This window comes from Sciurus carolinensis, chromosome 11 (genome assembly GCF_902686445.1).
Source record: "Sciurus carolinensis chromosome 11, mSciCar1.2, whole genome shotgun sequence".
NCBI lineage: Eukaryota > Metazoa > Chordata > Mammalia > Rodentia > Sciuridae > Sciurus > Sciurus carolinensis.
The window spans coordinates 108,586,746-108,612,269 of NC_062223.1; the positions used below are offsets into that span (position 1 = coordinate 108,586,746).

Below are 25,524 nucleotides of genomic sequence, written 5' to 3' on the forward strand. Positions count from 1 at the left end.
CTGAAACACCTACTGGAGACTGGAAGCTCATTGTCAGGTACTTCTCATACATCAGGCTACTGAAGAGTGGGAGGTTTGAATACTATATGACTGTTATAGTGTAGATTTTCTTTTTTCTCCTTATTGAAAAATTTTGTTTTTATTTCTTTACTTTTCTCACTCTCTTTTCCTTTTGTTTACATGTTCCCTCAGAGTCTCTTTCTCCCTTTTCCCATGATAACAACTACTTCTTTTGATTACACTCTCACTCTTTCTATGATATAGAACTTCTCTATATTCTTTTTTTATCATATTATCAGCTATGTCCTACACTCCTCCCCATCCTCTTTGTCCTCCATTAGAAACTGCAGACCTTATTGAAAATCTATTTGTTATACTGAAGATAATAATTGAACTCATTCTGTTTATTACGACACTTTGTTAATGTCCTCATAGGGGATATTTGGTTTCAGGTTGCATACTCTCTGAACTGGGCACTGCTAATATTGACCTCCTCCTTAAAGAAAAGATTTTGGAAACTTATAGGGGGGAAACTGCAATACCCCAGATCTGCACTGCTAGAGGGGAAGATACATGAACAATATGAAAAAACAAGGGAAGAAAATGACTCAAACAAACCTAGATTCTATATTAATAGAATCCAGTGACAGTATGGTAGAAGAAATGTCAGGAAAGGACTTCAGATTATACATGATTAAAATGACCCATGAAGTAAAGGCTGATAAGAAAACAAATGCAGGCAGTGAATGATCATACCAATAAGCAGTTGAAAGAGCAACTGCAGGAAGCAAAAGATCATCATTTCAACAAAGAGATAGAGATTCTCAAAAAAAAAAAAAAAAAAAAAGGAAACCCTTGAAATGAAGGAAACAATAACCAAACAAAAAACTCAATGGAAAGCATCACCAACAGACTAAACCACTGGAAGACAGAACCTCAGACAATGAAGACAAAATATTTAATCTTGAAAATAAAGTTGCCCAAACAGAGAAGATGGTAAGAAATCATGAACAGAATCTCCAAGAACTATGGGACATCATGAAAAGACCAAATTGAAGAATTATCAGGATTGAGGAAGGCACAGAGATACAAACCAAAGGAATGAACAACCTATTCAATGAAATAATATCAGAAAATTTCCTAAACCTGAAGAATGAAATGGAAAATCAAACTCAAGAGGCTTACAGAACACCAGATGCATAAAATCACAACAGATCCACACCAAGGCGCATTATAATGAAAATGCCTAACATTCAAAATAAAGACAGGATTTTGAAGGCTGCTAGAGAAAAGCATCAGATTACTTATAGGGGGAAACCAATACAGATATCAGCAGATTTCTCAGCCCAGACTCTAAAAGCTAGAAGGGCCTGGAACAACACATTTCAAGCTCTGAAAGAACATGGTTGCCAACCCAGAATCCTATACCCAGCAAAACTAACCTTCAGATTTGAAGATGAAATAAAATCCTTCCATGATAAACAAAAGTTAAAAGAATTTACAAATAGAAAGCCTGCACTACAGAATATATTCTCAACAAAATATTCCATGAGGAGGAAATGAAAAACAACAATGTAGGTTAGCAAAGGGAGGAGCTACTTTAAAGGGAAATCCATTCAAAAGAGAAACCAAGTCAAGTTAAAAACCAAAAATAAGCCCAAGTGACTGGGAATACAAATCATATCTCAATAATAACCCTGAATGTTAATGGCCTATACTCATCAATCAAAAGAAATAGATTGGAAGAATGGATTAAAAAGAAAGACCCAACAATATGCTGCCTTCAAGAGACTCATCTCAGAAAAAGACATCCACAGACTAAAGGTGAAAGGATGGGAAAAAACCTACCATGCACATGGACTCAGTAAAAAAGTGGTGGTTTCCATCCTTATTTCAGATAAAGTGGACGTCAAGCCAAAGTTAGTCAGAAGGGATAAAGAAGGACATTTCATACTGCTTAAGGGAACCATAAATCAGTAAGAAAACGATCACAAATATTTATGCCCCAAACAATGGTGCATCCATGTACATCAAACAAATTCTTCTCAATTCCAGGAATCAAATAGACTACAACACAATAATTCTGGGTGACTTTAACACACTGCTGTCACCACTGGATAGATCTTCTAAGCAAAAACTAAACAGAGAAAACATAGGACTCAATAACACAATAACTTAGACTTAACTGACATATATAGAATATTCTATCCATCAATGAGCGAATTCACTTTCTTCTCCGCAGCACATGGAACCTTCTTGAAAATAGACCATAAGTTATGCTACAAAGCAGCCCTTAGGAAATACAAAAAAAATAGAGATACTGCCTTGTGTTCTATCAGATCACAATGGAATGAAATTAGAAATGAATGACAAAATAAAAATAGAAATTACTCCAACACCTGGAGACTAAATAATATGCTATTGAATGAAGCATGGATAACAGAAAACATCAGGGAGGAGATAAAAAAATTCTTAGAGATAAATGAGAATGATGATACAACATATCAAAATCTCTGGGACACTATGAAAGCAGTAATAAGAGGAAAATTCATTGTATGGAGTGCATTCAAGAAAAGAATAAAAAGTCAACAAATAAATGACCTAACATTACAGCTCAAAGCCCTAGAAAAAGAAGAACAGAACAATACCAAAGTTGTAGAAGACAGGAAATAATTAAAATCAGAGCTGAAATCAATGAAATTGAAACAAAAGAAACAATTCAAAAAATTGACAAAACAAAAAGTTGGTTCTCTGAAAAAGTAAACAAAATAGACAAACCCTTAGCTACACTAACAAAGAGGAGAGAGAAAACTCAAATTACTAAAATTCATGATGAAAAAGGAAATATCAGGACAGACACCACTGAAATACATATCATAATGAGAAGCTACTTTGAAAATCTATATTCCAACAAAATAGAAAATACCGAAGACATCGACAAATTTCTAGAGACATATGATCCTCCCAAACTGAACCAGGAGGACATATACAACTTAAACAGATCAATATCAAGCAATGAAATAGAAGAAGCCATCAAAAGTCTACCAACCAAGAAAAGCCCAGACCAGATGGATTCTCAGTCGAGTTCTACAAGACTTTCAAAGAAGAACTCATTCTAATACTTCTTAAAGTATTCCAGGAAATAGAAAAGGAGGGAACCCTACCAAACTCATTCTACAAAGCAATTATCACCCTTACACCCAAACCAGGCAAAGACACATCAAGGAAGGAAAATTTTAGAACAATATTCTTGATGAATATAGATGCAAAGATCCTTAACAAAATCCTGGCAAACCATATCCAAAAATATATTAAGAAGATAGTGCACCACAATCAAGTGGGCTTCATCCCGGGAATGCAAGGTTGATTCAACATCTGTAAATCAATAAATGTAATCCATCATGTCAATACACTGAAGGATAAGAATCATACAGTTATTTTAATTGATGCAGAAAAAGCATTTGACAAAATACAACACTGCTTCATGCTCAAAACACTAGAAAAAATAGGGATAGTAGGAACATACCTGAACATTGTAAAGGCTATTTATGCTAAGCCCATGGCCAACATCATTCTTAATGGAGAAAAACTGAACCCATTCCCTTTAAAAACGGGAACAAGACAGGGATGCCCTCTTTCACCACTTCTATTTAACATCGTCCTTGAAATACTAGCCAGAGCAATTAGACAGACCAAAGAAATTAAAGGGATAAGAATAGGAAAAGAGGAACTCAAGCTGTCACTATTTGCTGATGACATGATTCTCTGTTTAGAGGATCCAAAAACTCCTCCAGAAAACTTCTAGACCTCATCAATGAATTCAGCAAAATAGCAAGATATAAAATCAACATGCATAAATCTAAAGCATTTTTATACGCAAGTGACAAAACAGCTGAAAGGGAAATGAGGAAAACAACTCCATTTGCAATAGTTTCAAAAAAAAAATAAAATACTTGGGAATCAATCTAACCAAGGTGGTAAAAGATCTCTACAATGAAAACTACAAAACATTGAAGAAAGAAATTGAGGAAGACCTTAGAAGATGGAAAGATCTCCCATGTTTTGGATAGGCAGAATTAATATTGTCAAAATGGCCATACTTCCAAAGGTGCTATACAGATTTAACGCAATTCCAATGAAAATCCCTATGACATTTCTCATAGAAACAGAAAAAGCAATCATGAAATTCATCTGGAAGAACAAAAGACCCAGGATACCCAAAGCAATCCTGGGCAGGAAGAGTGATGCAGTAGGTATCACAATACCAGACCTTAAACTCTACTATAGAGCAATAGTAATAAAAACAGCATGGTACTGGCACCAAAATAGACAGGTAAATCAATGGTGCAGGATAGAAGACACAGAGACATACCCCATAAGTACAGTAACCTCATAGTAGACAAAGGTGTCAAAAACTTACAATGGAGAAAAGATAGCCTGTTCAACAAATGGTGCTGGGAAAACTGGAAATCCATATGCAGTAAAATGAAATTAAACCCCTATCTCTCACTCCGTACAAAACTCAACTCAAAATGGATTAAGGATCTAGGAATTAGACCTGAGACCCTTTACCAAATAGAAGAAAAATTAGACCCGAATCTCCATCATGTTGGCTTAGGATAAGACTTCCTTAACAAGACCCCCATAGTAGAAGAAATTAAAGCAAGAATCATTAAATGGGATAGATTCAAACTAAAAAGTTTTTTTTTCTTTTTCTTTTCTTTTTTTTTACAGAAAACAATAATGTGAAAAGAGAGCCTACAGAGTGGGAGAAAATCTTTTCCACACACACTCCAGACAGAGCATTCATCTCTAAAGTTTATAAAGAACTTAAAAAACTTTACACCAGGGGCTGGGGAGATAGCTCAGTCGGTAGAGTGCTTGCCTTGTAAGCACAAGGCCCTGGGTTCGATTCCCCAGCACCCATAAAAAAAAAAAAATTTACACCAAAAATACAAAGAACCCAATCAATAAATGGGCTAAGGAAATGGGCAGACACTTCACAGAAGAAGATATACAGGTGATCAACAAATACATAAAAAAGTGCTCATCATCCCTATGAATTAGAGAAATGAAAATTAAAACCACCCTAAGATTTCATCTAACTCCAATTAGAATGGCTATTATCAAGAACACAATCAATAATAAGTGTTGGTGTGGATGTAGGGAAAAAGACACACTTGTACATTGCTGGTGGAGTTGCAAATTGGTGCATCTGCTCTGGAAAGCAGTATGGAGATTCCTCAGAAAATGTGGACCCACCATTTGACCCAGCTATCCCACTCCTCCGTTTATACCCAAAGGACTTAAAATCAGCATACTACAGTGATGCTGCCACATCAATGTTCACAGCAGCTCAATTCACAATAGCTAGATTGTGGAACCAACCTAGATGCCCTTAAATTGATGAATGGATAAAGAAACTGTTGTAATATACACAATGGAATATTACTCAGCCATAAAGAAGAATAAAATTGTGGCATTTTCTGGTAAATGGATGAAGTTGGAAAATATCATGCTATGTGTAACAGGCCAAGCCTAAAAAACCAAAAGCTGAATGTTTTCTCTATAAGTGCATGACAATATATAATGCGGGAGAGTGGTTGGGGGAAGAGAAGAATGAAGGAACCTTGGATGGTGTAGAGGAAAAAGGGGTGGGAGAGGGTGAGGATGGAAAAACAGTAGAATGAAACAGTATTACACTATATATATGTATGATCACATGAATGGTGTGAATCTACATCATGTACAACCATAGAAATGAAAAGTTGTACCCCATTTGTGTACAATGAATCAAAATGTGTCTGTAAAAGTAAAAAATATTTTAATAAATAAATAAATAAATTTTAAAAGAATACTTTAAAATGTTGCAAATAACCAAAAAGAAGGCAGGAGAAGAGAACAGAGGAATGAAAAAAAGGGAACAAACAAAACAAAGAAATTGGTAGTCTTGAGCTCAAATAATTTCATTAAGTGTAAATGATCTAAACAAACACTAATATAAAGACAGAAATTGTCAGAAAGACTAAAAAATAATAACATGACCCAGCTATACACAATCTAGCAGAAACTCATCATATATATTTAACAACTTAGATCAGATAGATTCATTTCTCAGAAACCAGAAACTATCAAACTCATCCCAGGATGAAATAGCCTGACTAGCCCTGTGTGTGCCTATCAAAGAAGTTGAATGTACAGTTAAGAATTCTTCAAAATGAGAACCTCCAGTTCTAAATGGTTTCCCTGTGAATTTTACCAAATGTCTGAGGAAGAAGCAATACCAGTGTTACACAGTTTTCCCCAGAAAAGACAAGAGTACACTTCCTAACTCAACTAGGTTAGAATTAGCCTGACACCAAAACCAGACAAAGTAGTATGAACACAGTGAATACCTGGCTATGGTGGTGCACACTTGTGATCCCTGCAACTCAGGAAGCTGAGCCAGGAGGATCCAAGTTCTAGACCAGCCTCAGCAACTTAGGGAGGCCCCACATCCCTTAGGGCATGTAGCTCAGTGGTAAAGTATCCCTGGATTCAATCCCCAGTATCTTTGTATCAGTATCTCTCATGAACCCAGATGAAAAATCCTCAACAAAATATTAGCAAATTAAGTAAAAATCTATTATAATACATGGGTGAGTGGGATTTATCCTGAGAATTTAAGTATATTTGTTTGCTAGAGTTGTAGCAATAACGTACTATGTAATGTGCCGTAATAAAGCAAAGTAACTGAGTGAACAGAAATGTATGGTCCCAAATTCTGGCGCCTAGAGATGAAGCTGTGGTTGGCAGGCCCCTGCTCACTCTGAAGACGGTAGGGAAGATCTCCAGGCTTTTCTCCCAACTCCTGGAAGTTCCTCAGCTGGTAGTAGTGTACCTCTAGTCTGCACATGACATTCTCCCTTGTGCCTGTCTGTCTTTGTTTCTATTTTCCTTTTTATAAGGTCATGGGTTATATTAGAAGAGAGCCCAGCCCACCCTAGTGATCTCATTTTTTTTTTTTTTTTTTTTGTACTAGGGACTGAACCCAGGTACACTTAACTACTGAGCCACATTCCTAGACATTTCTTTCTTTCTTTTTGTATTTTGAGACAGGGTCTCATTAAATTGCTTAGGGCCTGGCTAAATTGCTGAGGCTGGCTTTGAACTTGCATTCCTCCTGCCTCAGCCTCCCGAGTTGCTAGAATTATAGGCATGCCTGGCCTAACAATCTCATTTTAATGTAACTACCACTGTAAACACTTTTGTGTTTACATTCTGAGGTACTAGGACTTAGGACCCCAGTATATCTTGTTTTGAGAGAACACAGTCTAACTCATAATAGTAATACTGGTTTGCTATTTTTAAATTGCTTACCATAAACCACTATTATCAACTGTCTAAAGGAGAAAAGTCATGTGCCCATATTAATTGATGCAGAAAAAGCATTTGATAATAACTCTCAGAAGCAAGAAATAGAATTTGAAAAAAGACATCTACAAAAAACTTATTGCTTACATCATACATAACAATGAAAGACTGAATGGTCAGGCACAAGGCAAAGATATATGGTCTTAACACTCCTATTGAACATGCTTAGTCCTAGGCAAGGGAAAGAAATAAAAGACATATCTATTAGAAAGGCAGAAATAAAACAGTCTCTATTTGCAGATGACATGATTGATTGATTGACTACAGAGAAAGTCACTTTAAAACTCTATCAAAAAAAAAGAAAGAAAGAAAAGAGAACATCCTAGAACTGATATATTTAGAATATATATATTTAGGTAGAATATACAAGAAAAATACACGAATCCACTGTGTTTCTATATACTACCAATGAATAATCATAAAATTAAAATTTTTAATTTTACATAGAAAAACAAGGGAACTAAAAATAGACAAAATGATCTTAAAAAAGAAAACGAAATTGGAGGACTCCCACCATGATGTTAAGATTTACTATAAAGTCACAATAATCAAGATAGCATGGTATTTGTGGGGAGAAAGACATAGATCAATGGAAGAGAGTCTAGAAGTATAACCAAAAGTATAATAAAGTTTTTTCACAGATACAATGACAATTCATGAAAGACAGTCCTTTCAACAAATGGTGTTGGGATAATTGGGCATCCACGTGCAAAAAAAATAAAACAAACCTCATGTAAGTCTCATACTTTACATTTCATTTCCATGAAACTATTTCAAAATGGAACGATGTCAGACATTAAACTGTAAAATTGTTTTTAAATCATAGGAATAAATCTTTGTAATCTGGGCTTAAGCAGAGTGTTCTCAGATTGCTACAAAAAGTATGATTCATAACAGAAAGAATTTAATATATTGTATTTCCTCAAAATGTAAATTTTCTGTTCTGCAAAGATACTGTAAGACAAGCTACAGCTGGAAAGAAAATGTTTGAAAATTCCACAAAGGGAATTAAAGCAGAATATATAAAGAATTCTTGAAAATAACCAAACTAAAAAATATGTAAACAATTTGAACAGACACTTCACCAAAGAGAATTTATGAAAGCAAATAAAGCACATGAAAATATGTTTACCATCATTAGTCAGGGGGGAAATGCAAATTAAAACTTGATAACACTATAGACTTATTAGAATGTATAAAATAAAAATAAAACAACAAACTGTCAGGATTGAAGAATTGCAGAGCTGTGATCTGCATATGTGTCCTCTCCAAATTCACATACTGAAACCTAATCCTTAAGGTGACAGTATTAAGAGACTGAGCTTTGGAAAATGATTAGAGCAAGAGGGATCCACCGTCATGAATGGGATTAATTTTCTTGTAAAAGAGGATTGAGAGGTAGTCTTTTGTCCTCTTCCACCATGTGAAGACACATACAAGGCACAATCTGTGAAGAATTTTGGGCTCTTACTAGACACCAGTACCTTGATGTTGGATTTCCCCGGCTCCAGAACTGTAAGCAATACATTTCTGTTATTTATAAATTATCCATTCTGAGGCATTTTATTATAGTTGCACAAACAACTAAGACAAAATTGGAACTCTCATACACTGCTGGTAGAGATGCAAAATGTTATAGCCATTGGGAAAAACAGTTTGGCAGTTTCTTATTAATTCAAGAATATGACCAAACATAGTGATATACACCTGTAAATCCAGGTACTTGGGAAACTGATATAGGAGGATCACAGGTTTTTTTGTTTGTTTGTTTGTTTGTTTTTGCAGTGCTGGGGATTTGAACCCTAGGCCTTGTGCTTACAAGGCAAGCATTCTACCAACTGAGCTATATCCCCAGCCCCAGGATTGCAGGTTTGAGACCAGCCTGGGCAACTTAGCAAAACCCTGTCTTAAAACAAAACAAAACAAATTTAAAAGGGAATGGGGATGTAGCTCAGTGGGTAGAACACTTGCATAGTACATACAAGGCCCTAGGTTCAATCCCCAGTACCGGGGGGAAAAAGATCTGGCAGTTCCAGTCTATAAAAACTTGTTTGCACAGAAACCTGTACACAGGCCTGGGGTGTAGCTCAGTGTTAGAGTGCTTGCCTAGCATTTATGTGGCCCAGGGTTTGATCACCAGCACTGAAACAAAACAAAACAAAAAACCAAAAATCACACACACACACACACACACACACACACACACACACAGCAAAACTAAAATAAACAAACAAACAGCTGTACACAGATGTTTGTGGCTGCTCTATTCAATATCCAAAACAGGAAACAATAAAAATGTCCTTCGTTGGATGGATGGACATCCATACAATGGAATAATAAGGTCAAACAAAAGAGTGAATTATTGATACATAAAACAACTGGTGTGAATCTCAAAGGCATTTTGCTGAGTTAAAGAGGTCATTCTCAAAGGTTATGTACTTGATGTTTCAACTTAAAATAACATTCTTTAAAAAAACCAAACCATAGTGATTGAGAACAAAACAGTGTTTGCCAGGGGAGTTTACTCTCTCCCCTTTTCTCCCTCCCCTACATCTCTTCTTCCTTCAACTGCTGTTAAATGCTTTGTTTTAAACCAAGGTAAACTTGATAGCAATATAAAAACTCACACTATGTTGTTGGAGGTGAGGGCTTTGGTCATTGTAGCTTTCCATTTCTTCTTTCATCATTAAAAAGCTAACACACAGTGGCATGAGGAAGCTGGCTACTGTGGTGTGCCAATTTAGTATCTCAAGTACAGTCTTTTAGTAGGGTCATTCACAATGTCAATAAGGAAACATTCCTGAGAGGGGAGGGAGTGAGCCTGTGCTCTCCAACATCATGTCCCCTGAAATAACTACCTGCTGAAGAACAGACCTGGACAAAGACAGAGGACAATTCAGCCACATGTGTGTGAGTGTTTCAGTGAAGCTCTTGGCCACGTGCCCATAACCGCTAATAGGGAAGAAGATTTTCTAACTGACCTTAACCTGATCTTCCTTTGACCTTCACATGGTTTTAAGACCATATGTGCCGAAGAAGGAAAGATTTTCTGACCTCAACTTGACCTTCTTTTGTCCTTCGCAAGGTTTCCCCAGATCTCTTTCCCTTACTTTGCATTCCCTGCACAGCAGTGGTCAAGTGCCCTCACTAGGTCCCGGGAACCTACTGAGTGTTTGAGGCTCTCCTCCTGAGGGAATCCTTGACCACAAGAAATCAATCAAAAATTTACCTACCTACACATTAACATTATAAAGAAAAGGACAAGAGCAAAAAAAACCATTTAAAGATCTTAAAATAAATAAATTAAAGGGACATTTATGAAGGCGAAAAAATGATCCAACATTCCGCATTTTCTTATTAGCCAAAGAAACAAGGCATCGTTACTTTTTAAAATAACACATGATACATGTGTTATTTATTTCTTACATGATGTTAGAAATAAAAGGGTTTGCATTTCATAAAATATTCCCAAGAGATAACCATTTTGACAGTTTGGAATATATTCTTACAAAATACACATATACTTCTTAAAAAGTAAAATTTCCCTATATAGGCAGATACTACAAATTGTCCCTTAGTATCTATTGTGCCATTTTTCTTAGTAATAATATCTCTGACTTTATTTTTTTTTATTGTAAACAAATGGGGTAAACTTGTTTCTCTGTACATGAAATAGAGACATACCATTTGCGTAATCATATATTTACATAGGGTAATGATGTTTGATTCATTCTGTTATTTTTTCCTTTCCCCTCACCCCTCCCACCGCTCTTTTCCCTCTATACAGTCCCTCTTTCCTCCATTCTTGCCTCCCTCCCACCCCCCATTATGAATCATCATCCGCTTATCAGCGAGATCATTCATCCTTTGGTTTTTTGAATATCTCTGACTTTAAATTGGGCATGTGACTGCCTAGAATTGTGTGTTCTCTATTTTTATGATCAGTGGAAATAGCAAGAGTTTTAAAATGAAAAGATTCCAGTTGTGGTTTTGTTACAAGTTAGATGGGCATTGCAAGGGACGTCACTTCAACTTTTTTATACAGTAGGAGGCACTTCTACACAGCGATCACTGCAGATGTGTTCTCAAATCCGACACTTGCTAGATTGCTGGTATATCTCAGGCAAGAAACTGACCTGTGTTTGCTTCCTTTGTAGAGTGGAGATTAGAATATCCCTTAACTCATCTGGTTGTTGTGAGAATTAAATTAGATAATTCACATGAAGAATTCAGCACAGAGCAAGAGTTCGACAAATGTTAGTCTTTATTATAGTCATTGTTATTGGCAGCTTTTGAAAAAGAACATAAAAATTCCTGTTTGATCCAATTTAAGATGAGGATAAAAACAAACAGATGTGAAAGACTTTAATAGTTAAAGAAGTAATAAAATCTAAAAAGGACCCTACTCCACAACCTTAGGGTATGGGCTATATTAAAATAGCAGTTCCATGTGTATTGCCCATGGAGAAAAATCCACAGGAGTAACGAGGCAGGAGAATACCTATGCAAGAAAATTCTCCTCTCAGTATAAATGAATTAACTAATTGGATGTTGTTGGAAATACACATGATATTAATCTGATACCTTGTTATAAATCAGAACACCCAAGTCTTTTGGGCACACCTATGACTTCCAGGCCTTGTCTTCATGGTTACTTTTCCTGGCCACACAGGGCTGATTAAGGGTAAGTACATTCATGTGGACACTTAGTCTTACAGGTCCTACTACCAATGAAAAACTTTCATAGATTGAAACCAGTTAGGGCAAATTCTGGCTCTATTCTCTGTTATATTCTCAGGGCCAACAATGTAGGTCAAATAGAAGGTGCCCAATAAATTGGTGTCCAATGGCTCTTGAAACTCTCTTAGAGGCACATTTCACAGGCTGGGAGAGAAACCTATGAGAGGCAGGAAGCTTATGATCTGACTTTTAATCTCTGCAGGATATTTCCACTAGCTACTGACCACTTTACAACATGGGTACATACAGTCCCTTTTAGAACTGTTCCACAGCTCAAGGACACTAGCGAAATCAATCAGAAACAAATAAATTCTGGAAAATCATCCTGGGCTGTAATCTTACCTTTGAGGAAAGACAGTCTAAAACTAGACATGCTCTTTTTCAACTTGATTACACCAAGCACTGTAACAACTTATACATCCCAAGTTTTCTGCAATAGGAAAAGTAAACAGTTTTGATTTATTCATATCTATTTTGTGAGCTGATGAGGTGATAATTTTTTGGTACTTTCTGTTTGAGTTCAGTTCATGAGACCCAGTGATAAAGGTGCATGGGAAAGATATGCAGTAGTAACTTTCAATGACTTGTAAAAATTAAGATGCTTTTCAGATTACATATACCATATATAATATATACTTGAGTGTGTATTTATATACAGACATTTATGTACATATACACTTACATATGTATGTTTGGGCATGTACACACACAAACACACACACACATACACACACACAGTAAAAAATGCAAGTTTTAGAGTCAGACAGATTTTAGCTCAAATTCTAGCTCTGCCATTTGTGAACTGTGTGGCCCTGGGCAAGTTCCTTAACCTTGCTAAATATGTTTCCACTCTGTAAAAACCCATTAATAATACTCAACCCAAGGAATGCTTATGAGTATTACTCAATGTTGATAGGGAAAATAGTTTTGAGATAGATCTGAAATGAATTCCAAAACTACTGCTTAACTTAGACAAGATACATTTCCTTTGTAGGATTTTTCCTTCTCTGCAAAATGGAATTTCAAGAGTGTACCTAACAAGATTTTGGGGAGGATAAATTAAATCTATAAAACTTGCTTAGTACAATGCTCAGTATACAGTAAGTGCCCAATATATATTTGTTATTATTAGTACCACAATAATTACTATTATTACATAAAAAGGCAGTACTTAATAAGTGTTGATGCAGCCATCTCCTTTATTTCTGTCTCCCACTAATGAGAAATATTAAAAAATTGAACAACCGAGTCAAGGGCAAGACATATTTTTATAAATTTTGTCATATTGCTCACTAAAAGGCCTACAGTAAACTTAGAACATGCAGTTCTATCAATTTCACTCCAGCTCTCATCAATAGTTTTTTTTTTTCTGTCATTTTAAAAGTGGAAACATGGTATCTCAAGATTACTTTTCATTTATTACCATGGGAGTGAACATTTCCCCATCTGTTTTGTTTACCATTTGGCTATTATAGTGTGAATAATTTGCTTCTATTTTTGCCTATTTATCAACTTGCATCTTAGTGGTTTTATTAAAATTTTGATCAACTTTTTATGTATCAGAAACATTATTATTATACTTAATGCAGATACTTTTCCAGGAAACTGGAGCCAGAACGATCTGGCACAGATGAGGAGAGACCAAGGGAAAGTTCTGTGTGTTCAGGTGCATTTCTGTGGGGGTGGACAGGGGTTGCTGTCTCCTTCAGGGGGAACTCAACTACTCTCATGGCTTCAGCATCAATCTCTGACTATCTCTGGGCCTCCATGACTTATTGTAGTCCTGTATTCTAATTATGAAATGTTTCTTCTTAGTTGCCTTGTATCTCAAGCCTATCACAGGTACAACTAAGCTCATCACATGTTCACCATCCTACTAACTTTCCAAACTCTCCCATTTGTTCCCTTATTGTTTCAGCCAAGAGATCTTGAAGCTGTTTCTTGATAGAGTAAAAAGGTCCCCAGAGTTTCTCAGATAGGTCCGTTGAACTGTCTCTGAAATCATACTCTTGAATTGTAAGTCATGTGACCTAATTTTTGATTTGGAAAATATGATGATCATACATATCAAGAGAATGAGAAGAGCAGCCAAGTTGACATGTTACCTCAGGCCCTTTCTGCATGTCAGTATCTGCTACTAAGATCCATGCATGTGAGCTTGAAGCAGGTGAGCTGAACAATCCCATGGACACTGGCATCCAGACATGGGTATTTGATATGGGAGCCAAAATTAAACAGGGAAAAAGGAAGTACTAGGAATCATTGCTTTTGGACTTGGTCCAACCATCAGCTTTCCTTAAGTTATTTTTTTTATTTTAATGATGACCTTTATCAAATTATTTGAATAACTATTTTAATAGTTTAATAGTTATGATGTTGATTTTGTCTTAGCATTGTGGCTTTTCCTGTCAATGCTTCATTTAGGATGTGAGCATCATGCAATCAGAAAATGAATTTCAACCTTCCAACACCAAGCCCAATGGCTTTTGCTATCTATGTGCAAATCCAGTTCCCTCAAAAGTCAACTGTAGTGGGCACCAAGAGCTGCTATAGAAAAAATACAACAAGGCAAGCATTGGGTCAAATATAAAAGGTCAAAATTCCCTTGAATGAAAATTAAATTATATCACTATTTCTAACAGTATAATTCATGAGAAGTCAAGTTGATAGCATCCTGAAAGAAAACTTCCTCTAATTCTCTCCTCAATTTCTGCAAATATACAACAGATCACTTAAGAAGCTCCACCTCTTCAGAACATGAGCACTTTCAATAACACACACTAGAACAGTTTCTTAGTGCCTCAGGCATGTATGTGCTGAAGACAAACTCCATTGCAGTTCTGAAGTTTCTCCCAGACTTCCCAAGTGTGGTTGTGTGCAATGTATGTGCATATGTGTGGATACTGGTACATGGGTGTGGACACACTGTTCTCAGGAGAACACACTTTTTATACTGTTTTGGGAAAAAATGGGGCCTATTTCTCTAAAGGCAGAGTATGATATTTGGGCTGGTGGTGCTCACCTGTAATCCCAGTCACTCATGAGGCTGAGGCAGGAGGATTCCAAGTTCAGTGCCAGTCTAGGCAATCTAGCAAGACCCCATCTCAAAATAAAAAATAAAAGGGCTGGGGATGTGGTTCCATGACAGAGCACCTCTGGGTTCAATTACCAGTACCAAAATAAAACAATAAAATAAAATAAAAATTCTAAAGGCAGAGTATGGTGGTATGAAATTCATATCCTCAAACCTCAAATTTCACTCCTCCTCCAAACAGTCATGTCTAGGGTAGAAGAATGAAGACAGGGATTTGGGCCCAGTATATTCTAATTCCTTCTACAAGGATTAGGGATTCCCAATTTGAAGGGTGTCCTTGAAGGGCTTTTGGAGGGGTATCCTTGGAAGGACTTTTGCAGGTAGCAGGGGATAGCTGGGAAGAATTAGGAATCCAGAACTCACATCACCAGTTGGTTGATTACAAACAAAACCACTTTCTAAATTCTACCCGTCACCACGCGTTGTGTGGCTTGAGAGCAATGACCTGAATTCCCTTCCACAATTACCTAGAGAAGGCCTTGGATGTGCCTAGTCCAAGTCTGGTGAGAGAAGTATTTCGATTCATTCCCGGACTTATCCTATCCTTCCCTAGCAGAAAAACTGGTTATTTGCAACCCAGATAATTATCCCCGCATTTCCTTCGCTGGTAACTGATCTCTCATTTACAACACTTTATTGTAAGGTCGGGGGTGAAATTCCGTAGAAACTTCCTCCTTACAATACCACACACAAGGAGACCCACCCACTGCCGCCATCCCCGCGCGTGCAAGTCCCATTCACCCACACAAATCTCTCTTTGGCAAGTTCCTGGAGCTCCCGCCCATGGATTTGGTGCAAACGGGCATCGGAGGAAGCAGCTGCCAGGATTCCGCTCTTGATAGCACCCCCGCCTTATTATTCCACCTGCCTAAAAGGGTGCCCGGACCACCAAGGAAGACAACTGAGTACTAGCGCGGCGACGCTGCGCAGACCCTCAGCGCCCGGACCCCAAGCGCCAGGGCATCGCCCACGTGTCCCGAGCCCGGGTGGGACAGCTGCGAGGGACCCACCAGGAGAGAAACACACGGAAGAATGCGCCACCATCCTGCGGGATCCCAGACTCGCGGCCGAGCCCCTCTGGGATACCAAGTCTGCAGAGCACCAACCAGGCATTCCAAGAGTCCTTCAGAGAGAAACGCCGCGCAGACTTCCTTTCCCCGACCCGCAGCCTCGGGAGCGTCTGCCCGGAGCTCGCTGCTCTGCATCGCGCAGCCCTGGACAGGTGCCCCGCGAAAGCTCCGCGCAATCCCGCGCACGTCTTGCTCCAGGAGAGCCGCGGACCCCTGGCAGCTGCTGGACCCACGCCCAGGAAAAGAGGAAGGGATTTGCTCTGTACCTGATCCTGTCCTTCTCTGCCCTTTGTAGTTCCTCATTTCTTTCCAGCACCTGAAGGATCTTCCTGGCTTCTTCCTCACTTAGAAAACTGAAATCGAATCCCTGAGGAACTTTCGTCATTTTGTCTACTATGTGTGTTACACTTAAGCTCCTTGGCGCCTCCTGTTATGATGGCATTTTTTGAGATACGGCAGACTGGCTTCAGGAACTTGATCCTATAGGGAATAAGTCCGCCCCTTTGAAAATCTAAAGCCACAAACCTAGGGAACGGCCCACATAAACAGGGATCATTTTGACAACACCTTAATGACATGTTTCTCTCAACCTGTCCAACCGAGATGCAAAATGAACGACTAAAAGCAGAGAAGGAACCAATCCCCTTTCGAGGGAGGCGGGCCCTGCTTCGTCTCCTCCCCCAACCCCCACCTCCTATCAGACTTGTTAGGCAAACAAGCCTACATAATTCTGCCTAAGTGAGGCCCAGGCCGAAGTGTTGGTTCTAAAGTATTTGTCTTGGCGGTTGCTGTTTGCTCTAAGAACTTGAGCTTGATTCGCAGAAGGAGTGAAAAGGAAAGAGATTCATGACCAATCCTCCCTTTCAATAATTTAGAACTCAGAGATAATAGAATTGCAGGTAGGAGCTTTAGAATTGGTGGAAGGGTTTCTCTTATTTGAAAGACGGGGAAGAGATAACCTAATTAGCCATTTGTGGACAGATCTGGTAGAAGGGCTGAAATTAAGGGTAACCGTGCAAACTAATCTTTGTCAAACTTCTCATCTCTATAACCCACCACTGCCACTTCATTGCCCCATGAAAGTCATTCTTAGATTTTGGAAATTCAACAAACAAAAATTCCCGTGTACGTTATTTTGGAAGACAGCCCTGGCTATGGCAAAGGATGGTGAAAACCTCCTCTGACTAAGGTAAAATGCAATCCTGTGAAACCACAGGAATAACTTTTCCTAGAAAGTAAATTATTCTGATATAATAAAGTATGATGGATATTCCATAGATGTTTTATTTATGTATATGTATACATATATATAAATTTTAAAAATTGTCAAGGCTTTTCAGAAAATATGCTGTTTCTTTTGGCTTCACTTCCTACACAAAAACAACTTTTTCGGATGTACTTTCCTGCCCCAATAGCTTGATTTGGTCACCTTATGAGGTGGTGTTGATCGCTAAAATTGCTAAAATTTATGTCCAAATGTATCATCTCTTTTCATGGTAAATAAACCCAATAAAGATTTTTTATATCTGAGCCTGGCACTGTGGTGCCTGCCTGTAATCCCAGGCTGAGGCAGAGGATGGGAAGTTTGAGGTCAGCCTCAGCAACTCACTGACACCCTGTCTCAAAATTTTAAAAAGGACTAGGGATGAAGCTCAGTGGTAGAGTGCTCCTGGGTTCAATCCATCGCACCCATCCCCCCACCAGAAGATTTTGTATCAGTAACAAGAATCTGAAAATCAGTAATAGCTATATTTTTGACTCTGGGCCCCCTGGATCCTATACTCATATCGATCATTATTTAAAACATGTCTGGGAAACTAGTCATTCAAATAACTCTCTGTGGGTGTAACAATTCTGTACGCCAGTGTTACACTACACAGAGCTCCTTTATAAATTGTTTCTGTGTTAATGATGGTAGTTTGGGAGTGTGTCTTGTATATGGTGTCCAATTTTTCTAGTGTGTTCATTTATTCATTTATTGGGCATACACATGGGATTTTTAATGTGAGAACCCAAGGGTTTTCCCCCTGTTCCCAATATATCAGTGTTGGTAATATATATTGGTTAGTTTCAATCAACATATTCTGGTGCCTGTTACATGAAGGCATTGTATTCTGCAATTATCACTGAGCTACAGTCCCAGCCCTTTTTATATTTTATTTTGAGACAGGGTCTTGCTAAATTGCTTAGGGCCTTACCAAATTGTTGAGGCTGGCCTTGAACTTGCAATCCTCCTGCCTTAGCCTCTCACGTTGCTGGGCTTTCAGTAGTGGGCAGCCCAGCCCAGCCCAGCTCAATGTCTTTAGAAAGTTTATAAATCAGTGGGTGAGACAACATGAAGAGAAAACTAACTATATAATAATAATATTAAAAAAGTACATGATCATAAAGAAAAGAAACTAGTTCCAGCTAAATGGATCAAAGGAGAGGATACAGTATTTAGGTTGCAACATGAAGGGTCAGATATCAACAGGAAAAAATGGAGAGTGATGAGAGAAGAGGTGCAAGTCTATTCTAGGCAAGGGAAATAGTGTGTTGGATGACAGAGTAATGGTCAGAGTAGGCAAGAATTTGGATGATAGAAAATTTAGGGACATATTCAGTTATTGAGTGATCTGTTTTGGCTAGAACGTACATTCTCAATAGGGGTAAACTCTTATTCTTTTTATGTATAAACCACAGATATACATATATGTCATAGATATATAGTATATCTATAATATTAATATTTCATGAATAGAGCAATTAATTTTTTAAAAACTCTAAAAAGGCTTCATGACGGGTTCAGTAATGAAAAAGAGGTTTAGAAACAGTAGGTTGGCATTTAGGGTCCATGAAAAGTACAAAGACTGAGATCTTATTGTGAATACCATGCTAAAGAGTCTGGGCTTCATTGTGTAAGCAATGAGGAGCCAGTACAGATTTTGAGGGTGACAACTGTACATTTAAAATTGAACTTTGGGAAGATAACTCTGATAGCAGGAGATAAGGAAGAGTAGAGGGAAGAAAGAAGCAAGGAAACCATTGTATTTGTGAAGGCTGATGCAGGAGAAAGGGGGAAGAGGGTCTGAACAAAGCAGTGACCAGTGAGAGCAGAAAAGAAGGTTGGAGTCCAAAGATATGGGTGGGACTTAGTAACTCATTAGATAGGAAGGTTAAGAAAAAAAGTTTCAACCAGGCATGAAGGCTCATGCCTGTAATCCTAAACTACTCAGGGGACTGAGATAGGAGGATCACAAAATTCAAGGTCAGCTTGGGAAACTTAGTAAGATCCTGCTTTAAAATAAAAATAAAAAGGACCAAGGATGTGTAGCTCAGTGGTATAGCCCCTAAGTATAATCCCCCCATGCCCCTTCCCCCTAAAAAAAAGATTCATAAAGATGATGCAAGATTTAATAAGTGTTTGAAAGGAAATTTGTCTATTTGATGGTACCAGAAACAAAGCTTAGGAAAAGATCAGACGTTCAGTTTTAGACACGAGGAGTGCTTGTGTTTCATTTGTGTGGTGATACCCAGCAAAGATGATAAATGTAGAACCAGAATTTTTGAAGCAAGGATGGAGAAATAGATTTGGAAGTCATCTGCTTGAAGATGATCGCCAAAACCCTGAGACTGGATAACATGGGTGCAGCAAAGTGTGGACAGGGAACAGAGGCTGAGGTCAGAACTTTGAATGACCAAGCCCATCCCACCAAGCACATCAGCACTGAGTCATGCTTCATCCCTGGGTTGTGGCACAATAGGCATACTATTTAGAAATTTTTATCTTGACATTTTATATTGAGAAATTTACAAGGCATTGGGATTGCCCTGGAAAACGTATAGATTAGTTTCATTGCTACTATAATAATAGTACTTTCAGAATAAAAATAATTGTCAACTTTTTTTTTTTTTCCCCTGGGCTTATTCAGGCAGCTGTAAGCAGTAATTTTCAATCTTAGTGTCCGGTAACCCTGGCAACCTCTGCCCAGGCTCTCATCTAAAGAGATGCTCATCAGTTTGTTTTTAAACAAGCTGGATAGAAAAGAATACTCTTTAGAAAATCTCCCATAGTCTTATTATCTCCAGGCTCTTGTTGGTCACATCCCCAGCAGAGGACTTAGTTTTGTTTCTTCCCTTAGAACCACGCAGCCAAGAGGAAACATGACCACAGCACTCTCAGGAATGTCTAAACTTCTGCCATTCAAAGTCACCTATGACCCCAGCAGGCCATTGAAAAGCAGCTCAATAGATTCTGTTTTCACAGAAGTATCTTTCTAACAAGTTTTGGCTTTTCTTCCTGGACAATACAGACATCTTCCAATAACAGGTCATAGGGTGTGTTTGGTGGTAGCTTTCTGTTAAACAAGCAAATACAAGTCAACTTGACAGACGTTGATAACTGGACTTTATTAGTAAACAAGAAATGTAAAACTGAGAGAGTTTGCACAGTTGTTCATTTCAGTTTTCACTGCTCTGGTGAATAGCTTTGCAAATTTAGATTTAAAAAACCTCCTTTTTTGGTTCCCCTTGAGAATTCAGTTCTATATCCACAATTATGGGAGTAGATCCATAAAAAATATCAACTGAAAAATCCTTTCACTTTAGCTTTTTAAAAAACTTTGAAAATGAAGGTCAAACAGAACCAATCTTACGAATGTTGTAAAAATTCATTGAGATGATACAAAAAGGTATTAATAACATTATTACACTTTCCGTGCTCAATAAATGATACCTACTAATAGTATTATTTGCACATAGAGCAGCCTACGATTATAAAAATATTTTCTATGACTACAAAAGTGATACCTATTTGTTGGGTTGAGCAAAATTGAAAAATGCAGCATATGCATCAGATTGATGAAGCCCAATTCTGAGATTTATTACTAACAAAGTTTAATGGAAGAATGTGTCTTAGTTCTGCATCTAAATGGGCTTACTAGTGTGACCCTTCCAAATCTTGCCCTGAGGTAGAGCACCAAAGGGAAACTTGGATTTGGAGAATATGTGTTATTGGTGATAGTCACAGCGGGGAGCAGAGAGAATGACTACCAAATGCTTCAGACTTTCTAATGGATTAGTACCCCTTTGCTAAAAACTATGGACCAAGTTGGGTGCAGTAGTGCATACCTGTAATCCCAGTGGCCAAAGAGGCTGGAGAGAATTTGAGGATAACCTCAGCAACTTAGTAAGACCCTGTCTCAAAATAAAAAATAAAAAAGTCTGGGGATACAGCTCAGTGGTAAAGGGACACCTGGTTTTAATCCCAATACTCCTCTCACCCCGCAAAGCATGGGTCAAGGAGTTTCATACCCTTACAACCCTCCAATCAGATCATTTATACCTCCACATACTCTGAGAAAGAGCAAGTAAGATCAGACAGAGAGGCTGGAAATTATTCAAGTTGTAGAGTTCCCCTCCTAGAAAAGTGAAGGAATGGTCTTTTCCCCAATAATGTTCATCAGATATAAATGTAGGAATATGGAAAAGAGCACAAAGTATTAATATCTTAATAATCCTATCAACTATTACTACCATTATTGATATAATTATTTTATTATTATAAATAGATAATAATAGTTTTATTTATGTCCACATAGTCCCATTTTCATGTGTGTTTATTTATTTAAAATAGAAATGGCATTCTATTAAATAGTCTTCTAGAATGTTCCTTTATATGGCTGTACAGACTTTCATAGGATAACACAGTATCAGGGACCCTTGAGTAATATGAACATTATGCAAGATTCATAATGACAACCAGAGATGTCTGGAATGTTTATACAAGTCACTGAGCCTGATGTGATGGATGGCAGGAGTATATGATTCTGAAACCCCAAATAATCAGATGAGGTGAGGGGTCAATAGCCTCTGACCCTTTCATATCAGAATTCGATAAATCTGATGTCTAGATCTCAAAATCTACCTGACCAAAAACAAAACAAAAAACGAACAAAACACCAAACCAAACCAAACAAAATCGGATGAAATCCAGCACCGAGTAGCATACACTAACATTTATCCTAGTCTTAAACATTCAATTCTGCCTAGTCCCACACCTTCACGGTAAGGGGTTTTCAGTATTCCCACTCTACCTGAAGGATGAAGGAGGGAGGCAGTGGACTCTCAGATGTGTACAAACACCCAGGACTGCTCAAAACACAGAAAAAAAAGTAAATATTTCCAGGTGCTATGTGAATCTATTATTATCCTCGCAGCAACATCTGAAAAAACTAGATTAATAAACAACCACCATAAACCAAAAAACATACTATAATTTCCCTAATGCCTATGGAGATGTAAAAAAAAAAAAAATCCTATGAAAAATGCCAGAAAACAAAAAAGGTAGAAAAACATTAGATGACTGATAATTCCTTTATTCCAGGAATAAAGCATGTATTAAAATAGACATGGTTTACTTTATCTTCCTCAATGGAAGAAAATTCTATGATCAAAATGTTTTTGATAAAATTTAAGATTACTTTGTGTTAGAATGAAACTTCATAAAACTAAATTTAGCATCCTTTAGTAAACTAGAATTAGAAGAAGGTTTCCTTGATGTGATAAGGAATAGTCTGTCCCAAACAATACCAGTGTTATAATTAATGATGAGTCTGTTTAGAAGGAACAAATTAAAGATACCTTCTCTTTCTGATAGTGTTAATCAACAGAATAAAAAAGAAAGAGCAATGAGGTGTAACTCTCAGAAAAGAGAAAATTGGTAATAGATGATGATTATCTGCTTAGAAAATAAAAAGAAATCCATTTAAAAACTACTAGAACTAGAAAGAGAACACATATAAGTGGCCATTGTGTTATATCATTCAACAAATATTTACGCAATGTCCACCATGTTGGGAAATGTTCAGGACGTCTTGTTTTGGCAAGATGTCCCTGCCTTCAGGAATATTATCAGAAATAAATCCATATAAATTTAGAGTGTGGTAACTGCTATGAACCAAACAAACAGGGAGGGGTGAAGAGAGGCTTCAGGAGTCAGACCGGGAAGACAATGACCAGATGCCAGAGTAGTGGAAACTGGAAGGATAAGAAGCCAGACATGCGAAGAAGTAGGAAAATAAGTGTAGAGATTTCTTCAGAGTGGCTCAAGTTTAAATAAAATGTGGACTAAGAGTAGACTTATGTGTTATTTATACAATCTTTTGGATTTATGTCATCTTTATACAAGGCACAATCCATGGGCTCCTGCCCCAGATGATGTGGCTTAGTGGTTAAAGACCTTTAGTATTTGTTCAACCTGCTATGTTGAACTAAGGTTCAACCCCGTGCCAGGTGCTAGAAACATAGAGATACAAAAACAAATAGATGTGTAGCCTTGTGGACTTTGTATTCCTGAGGGAAGAGACAGACAATATATATATACATAAATAAAAGATTTACTAAGTACAATAAGTACTCCAAAGAAAACACATGACAGAGAGAACCTTTGCAGGGGAGGTGCTACCTTACATAAAGTGGTCAGGAAGCCTACTCTGAATTCACAGGTAAGTGGTAATCTGAGGGTTGTCAAGGATCTAACCTTGAGAAGTACCAGAAGAATGGCTTTGTAAGCTGAGGCAAGCGCTCAGACACAGAAGTAGGTGTTGGCATGCTCTGGGCTGATATTTCTGGAGCATGCTAAATGCAGGGAAGAGAGACATGAAAGAATGTCAGTGCAGTAGGTATGGACCTGTTAAGGCGGTTAGGCCAAGGTCAGAGTGTTTAGATCTTATCCTAAGGGCATGGGCTTGGAGTCAGAAGTCCTTGGTTCAATCTCTGGCTACACCATTTATTAGATGTGTGACCTCGATTGTTATTTCATCTGTGAATTGAGGATGACAGTAGTGCCCACCCCATAAGGTTGTAGAATCAAATCTGATAATGTATGTGAAGTGCTTAGTATATACACACATATGCACACACACAAACACACAAATGCAGAGAAAGAGAGAGAGAGAGGGAACATGTGACACTTCCCAGTCATGAGGTCTTTTGGATTCTGTACCTTTTCCTCCTCACACCTGTTCAGCTTTTTGCAGATACCTTCTCTTCTCTCCCTGACCCCAAGCTGGAGGAACTCTTGCCTCTGGGCAGAACCCATATCAAATAATTGTGATATAAGGGTTAAAATTGTTTTAAATTGAAAATATCATATGTTGATACCAAAGAAATAATAAAGATTATAACCCTATCATCCTAATTCAATAACTTTTTCCATATTTGAATATCATCCCAAAGTTCTTTCCCCGTGTGTGCATGTGTATAGTGAGTGGTGTGCAACAGACTCTTTGCAACCTCTAATTAACTGGATCACTGCAATTAATACACCTCTTAAGCTAATCAAATGGTGCTTCAAACTAGTCAGAAATTATTTTTCCTCCCACTGTGGAGTTTAAAGAGAGTATTAATATATTTGTATTTTTTTCTCATTTTGTTTCAAAACCCTAGGTTTTCAAACTAGATAACAGTGTTATCTATTTAATGTAACTGTCACAGTACAGAGTTTCGTTTAGTTGTAGTTGTAAACAGTACTGTGTATACACATATCTATAAACACATATTCAGAACAGTTGAAATCACAGTGGAGTACATTTTGATAAAGGTTTTTAATTAATACTGTTACTGAAAGTTCCTTTGAGAACTTTAAAGTGTTTTACAGAAATAAGATTGTTGGTGCTTTTATTTTACTCCAGGAACCAGATCTAGCATTTTATAGTATTCATTCTTTGGACACGCTTTTTAATGGCAATTCTACCTACTTTGTGCACCTTTCTTTCCAGAGGACAGTGACCTTTTGCTAACAAGACTTGGGTGCACCTGGAAAAGAAAGCATTTTTGTGTGTTGTTGGGGAATCTTTCATCAGTAAGAAAAGCAGCATTGTGAGAGTATCCACAGTGCTGATGGGCAGGAGGGATGACTCCCACGACAGGTCTCAGTAAAAGATCTAACCATTCTCAGTTCTCAGGTGCAGTGGCATACTCCTGAACCCCAGTACTTGGGAGGCTGAGGCAGGAAGATCCAAAGTTCGAGGTCAGCCTTAGCAACTTAGCAAGACTCTGTTTTGAAATAAAAAATAAAAAGGACTAGGAATAGATCTCAGTGGTAGAGTGCCCCAGGTTCAATTCCCAGTGCCTCAAAAGAAAGAAAAAGGAAAAAAAAAAAGAAAAAAGAAACCTTATCAGTAACTCACTTCTGCAAAATTAGAGGCTTATGTTTGCTTCCTAATA

At 37.6% G+C, this 25,524-nt stretch overlaps 1 protein-coding gene across 2 annotated transcripts in view; it reads right to left on the reverse strand.

Moving 5' to 3' along the window:
- Exph5 (exophilin 5) overlaps positions 1-16,885 on the reverse strand; it is an 80,900-nt gene extending 64,015 nt beyond the window's left edge. For both annotated transcript variants that reach the window (XM_047516115.1, XM_047516113.1), the window contains exon 1: positions 16,584-16,885. In XM_047516115.1, coding sequence (XP_047372071.1) covers positions 16,584-16,702 — 119 coding nt within the window. In that variant the 5' untranslated portion in view covers positions 16,703-16,885. The remainder of the gene's footprint in view (positions 1-16,583) is intronic.
- Positions 16,886-25,524: the final 8,639 nt, after the last annotated feature.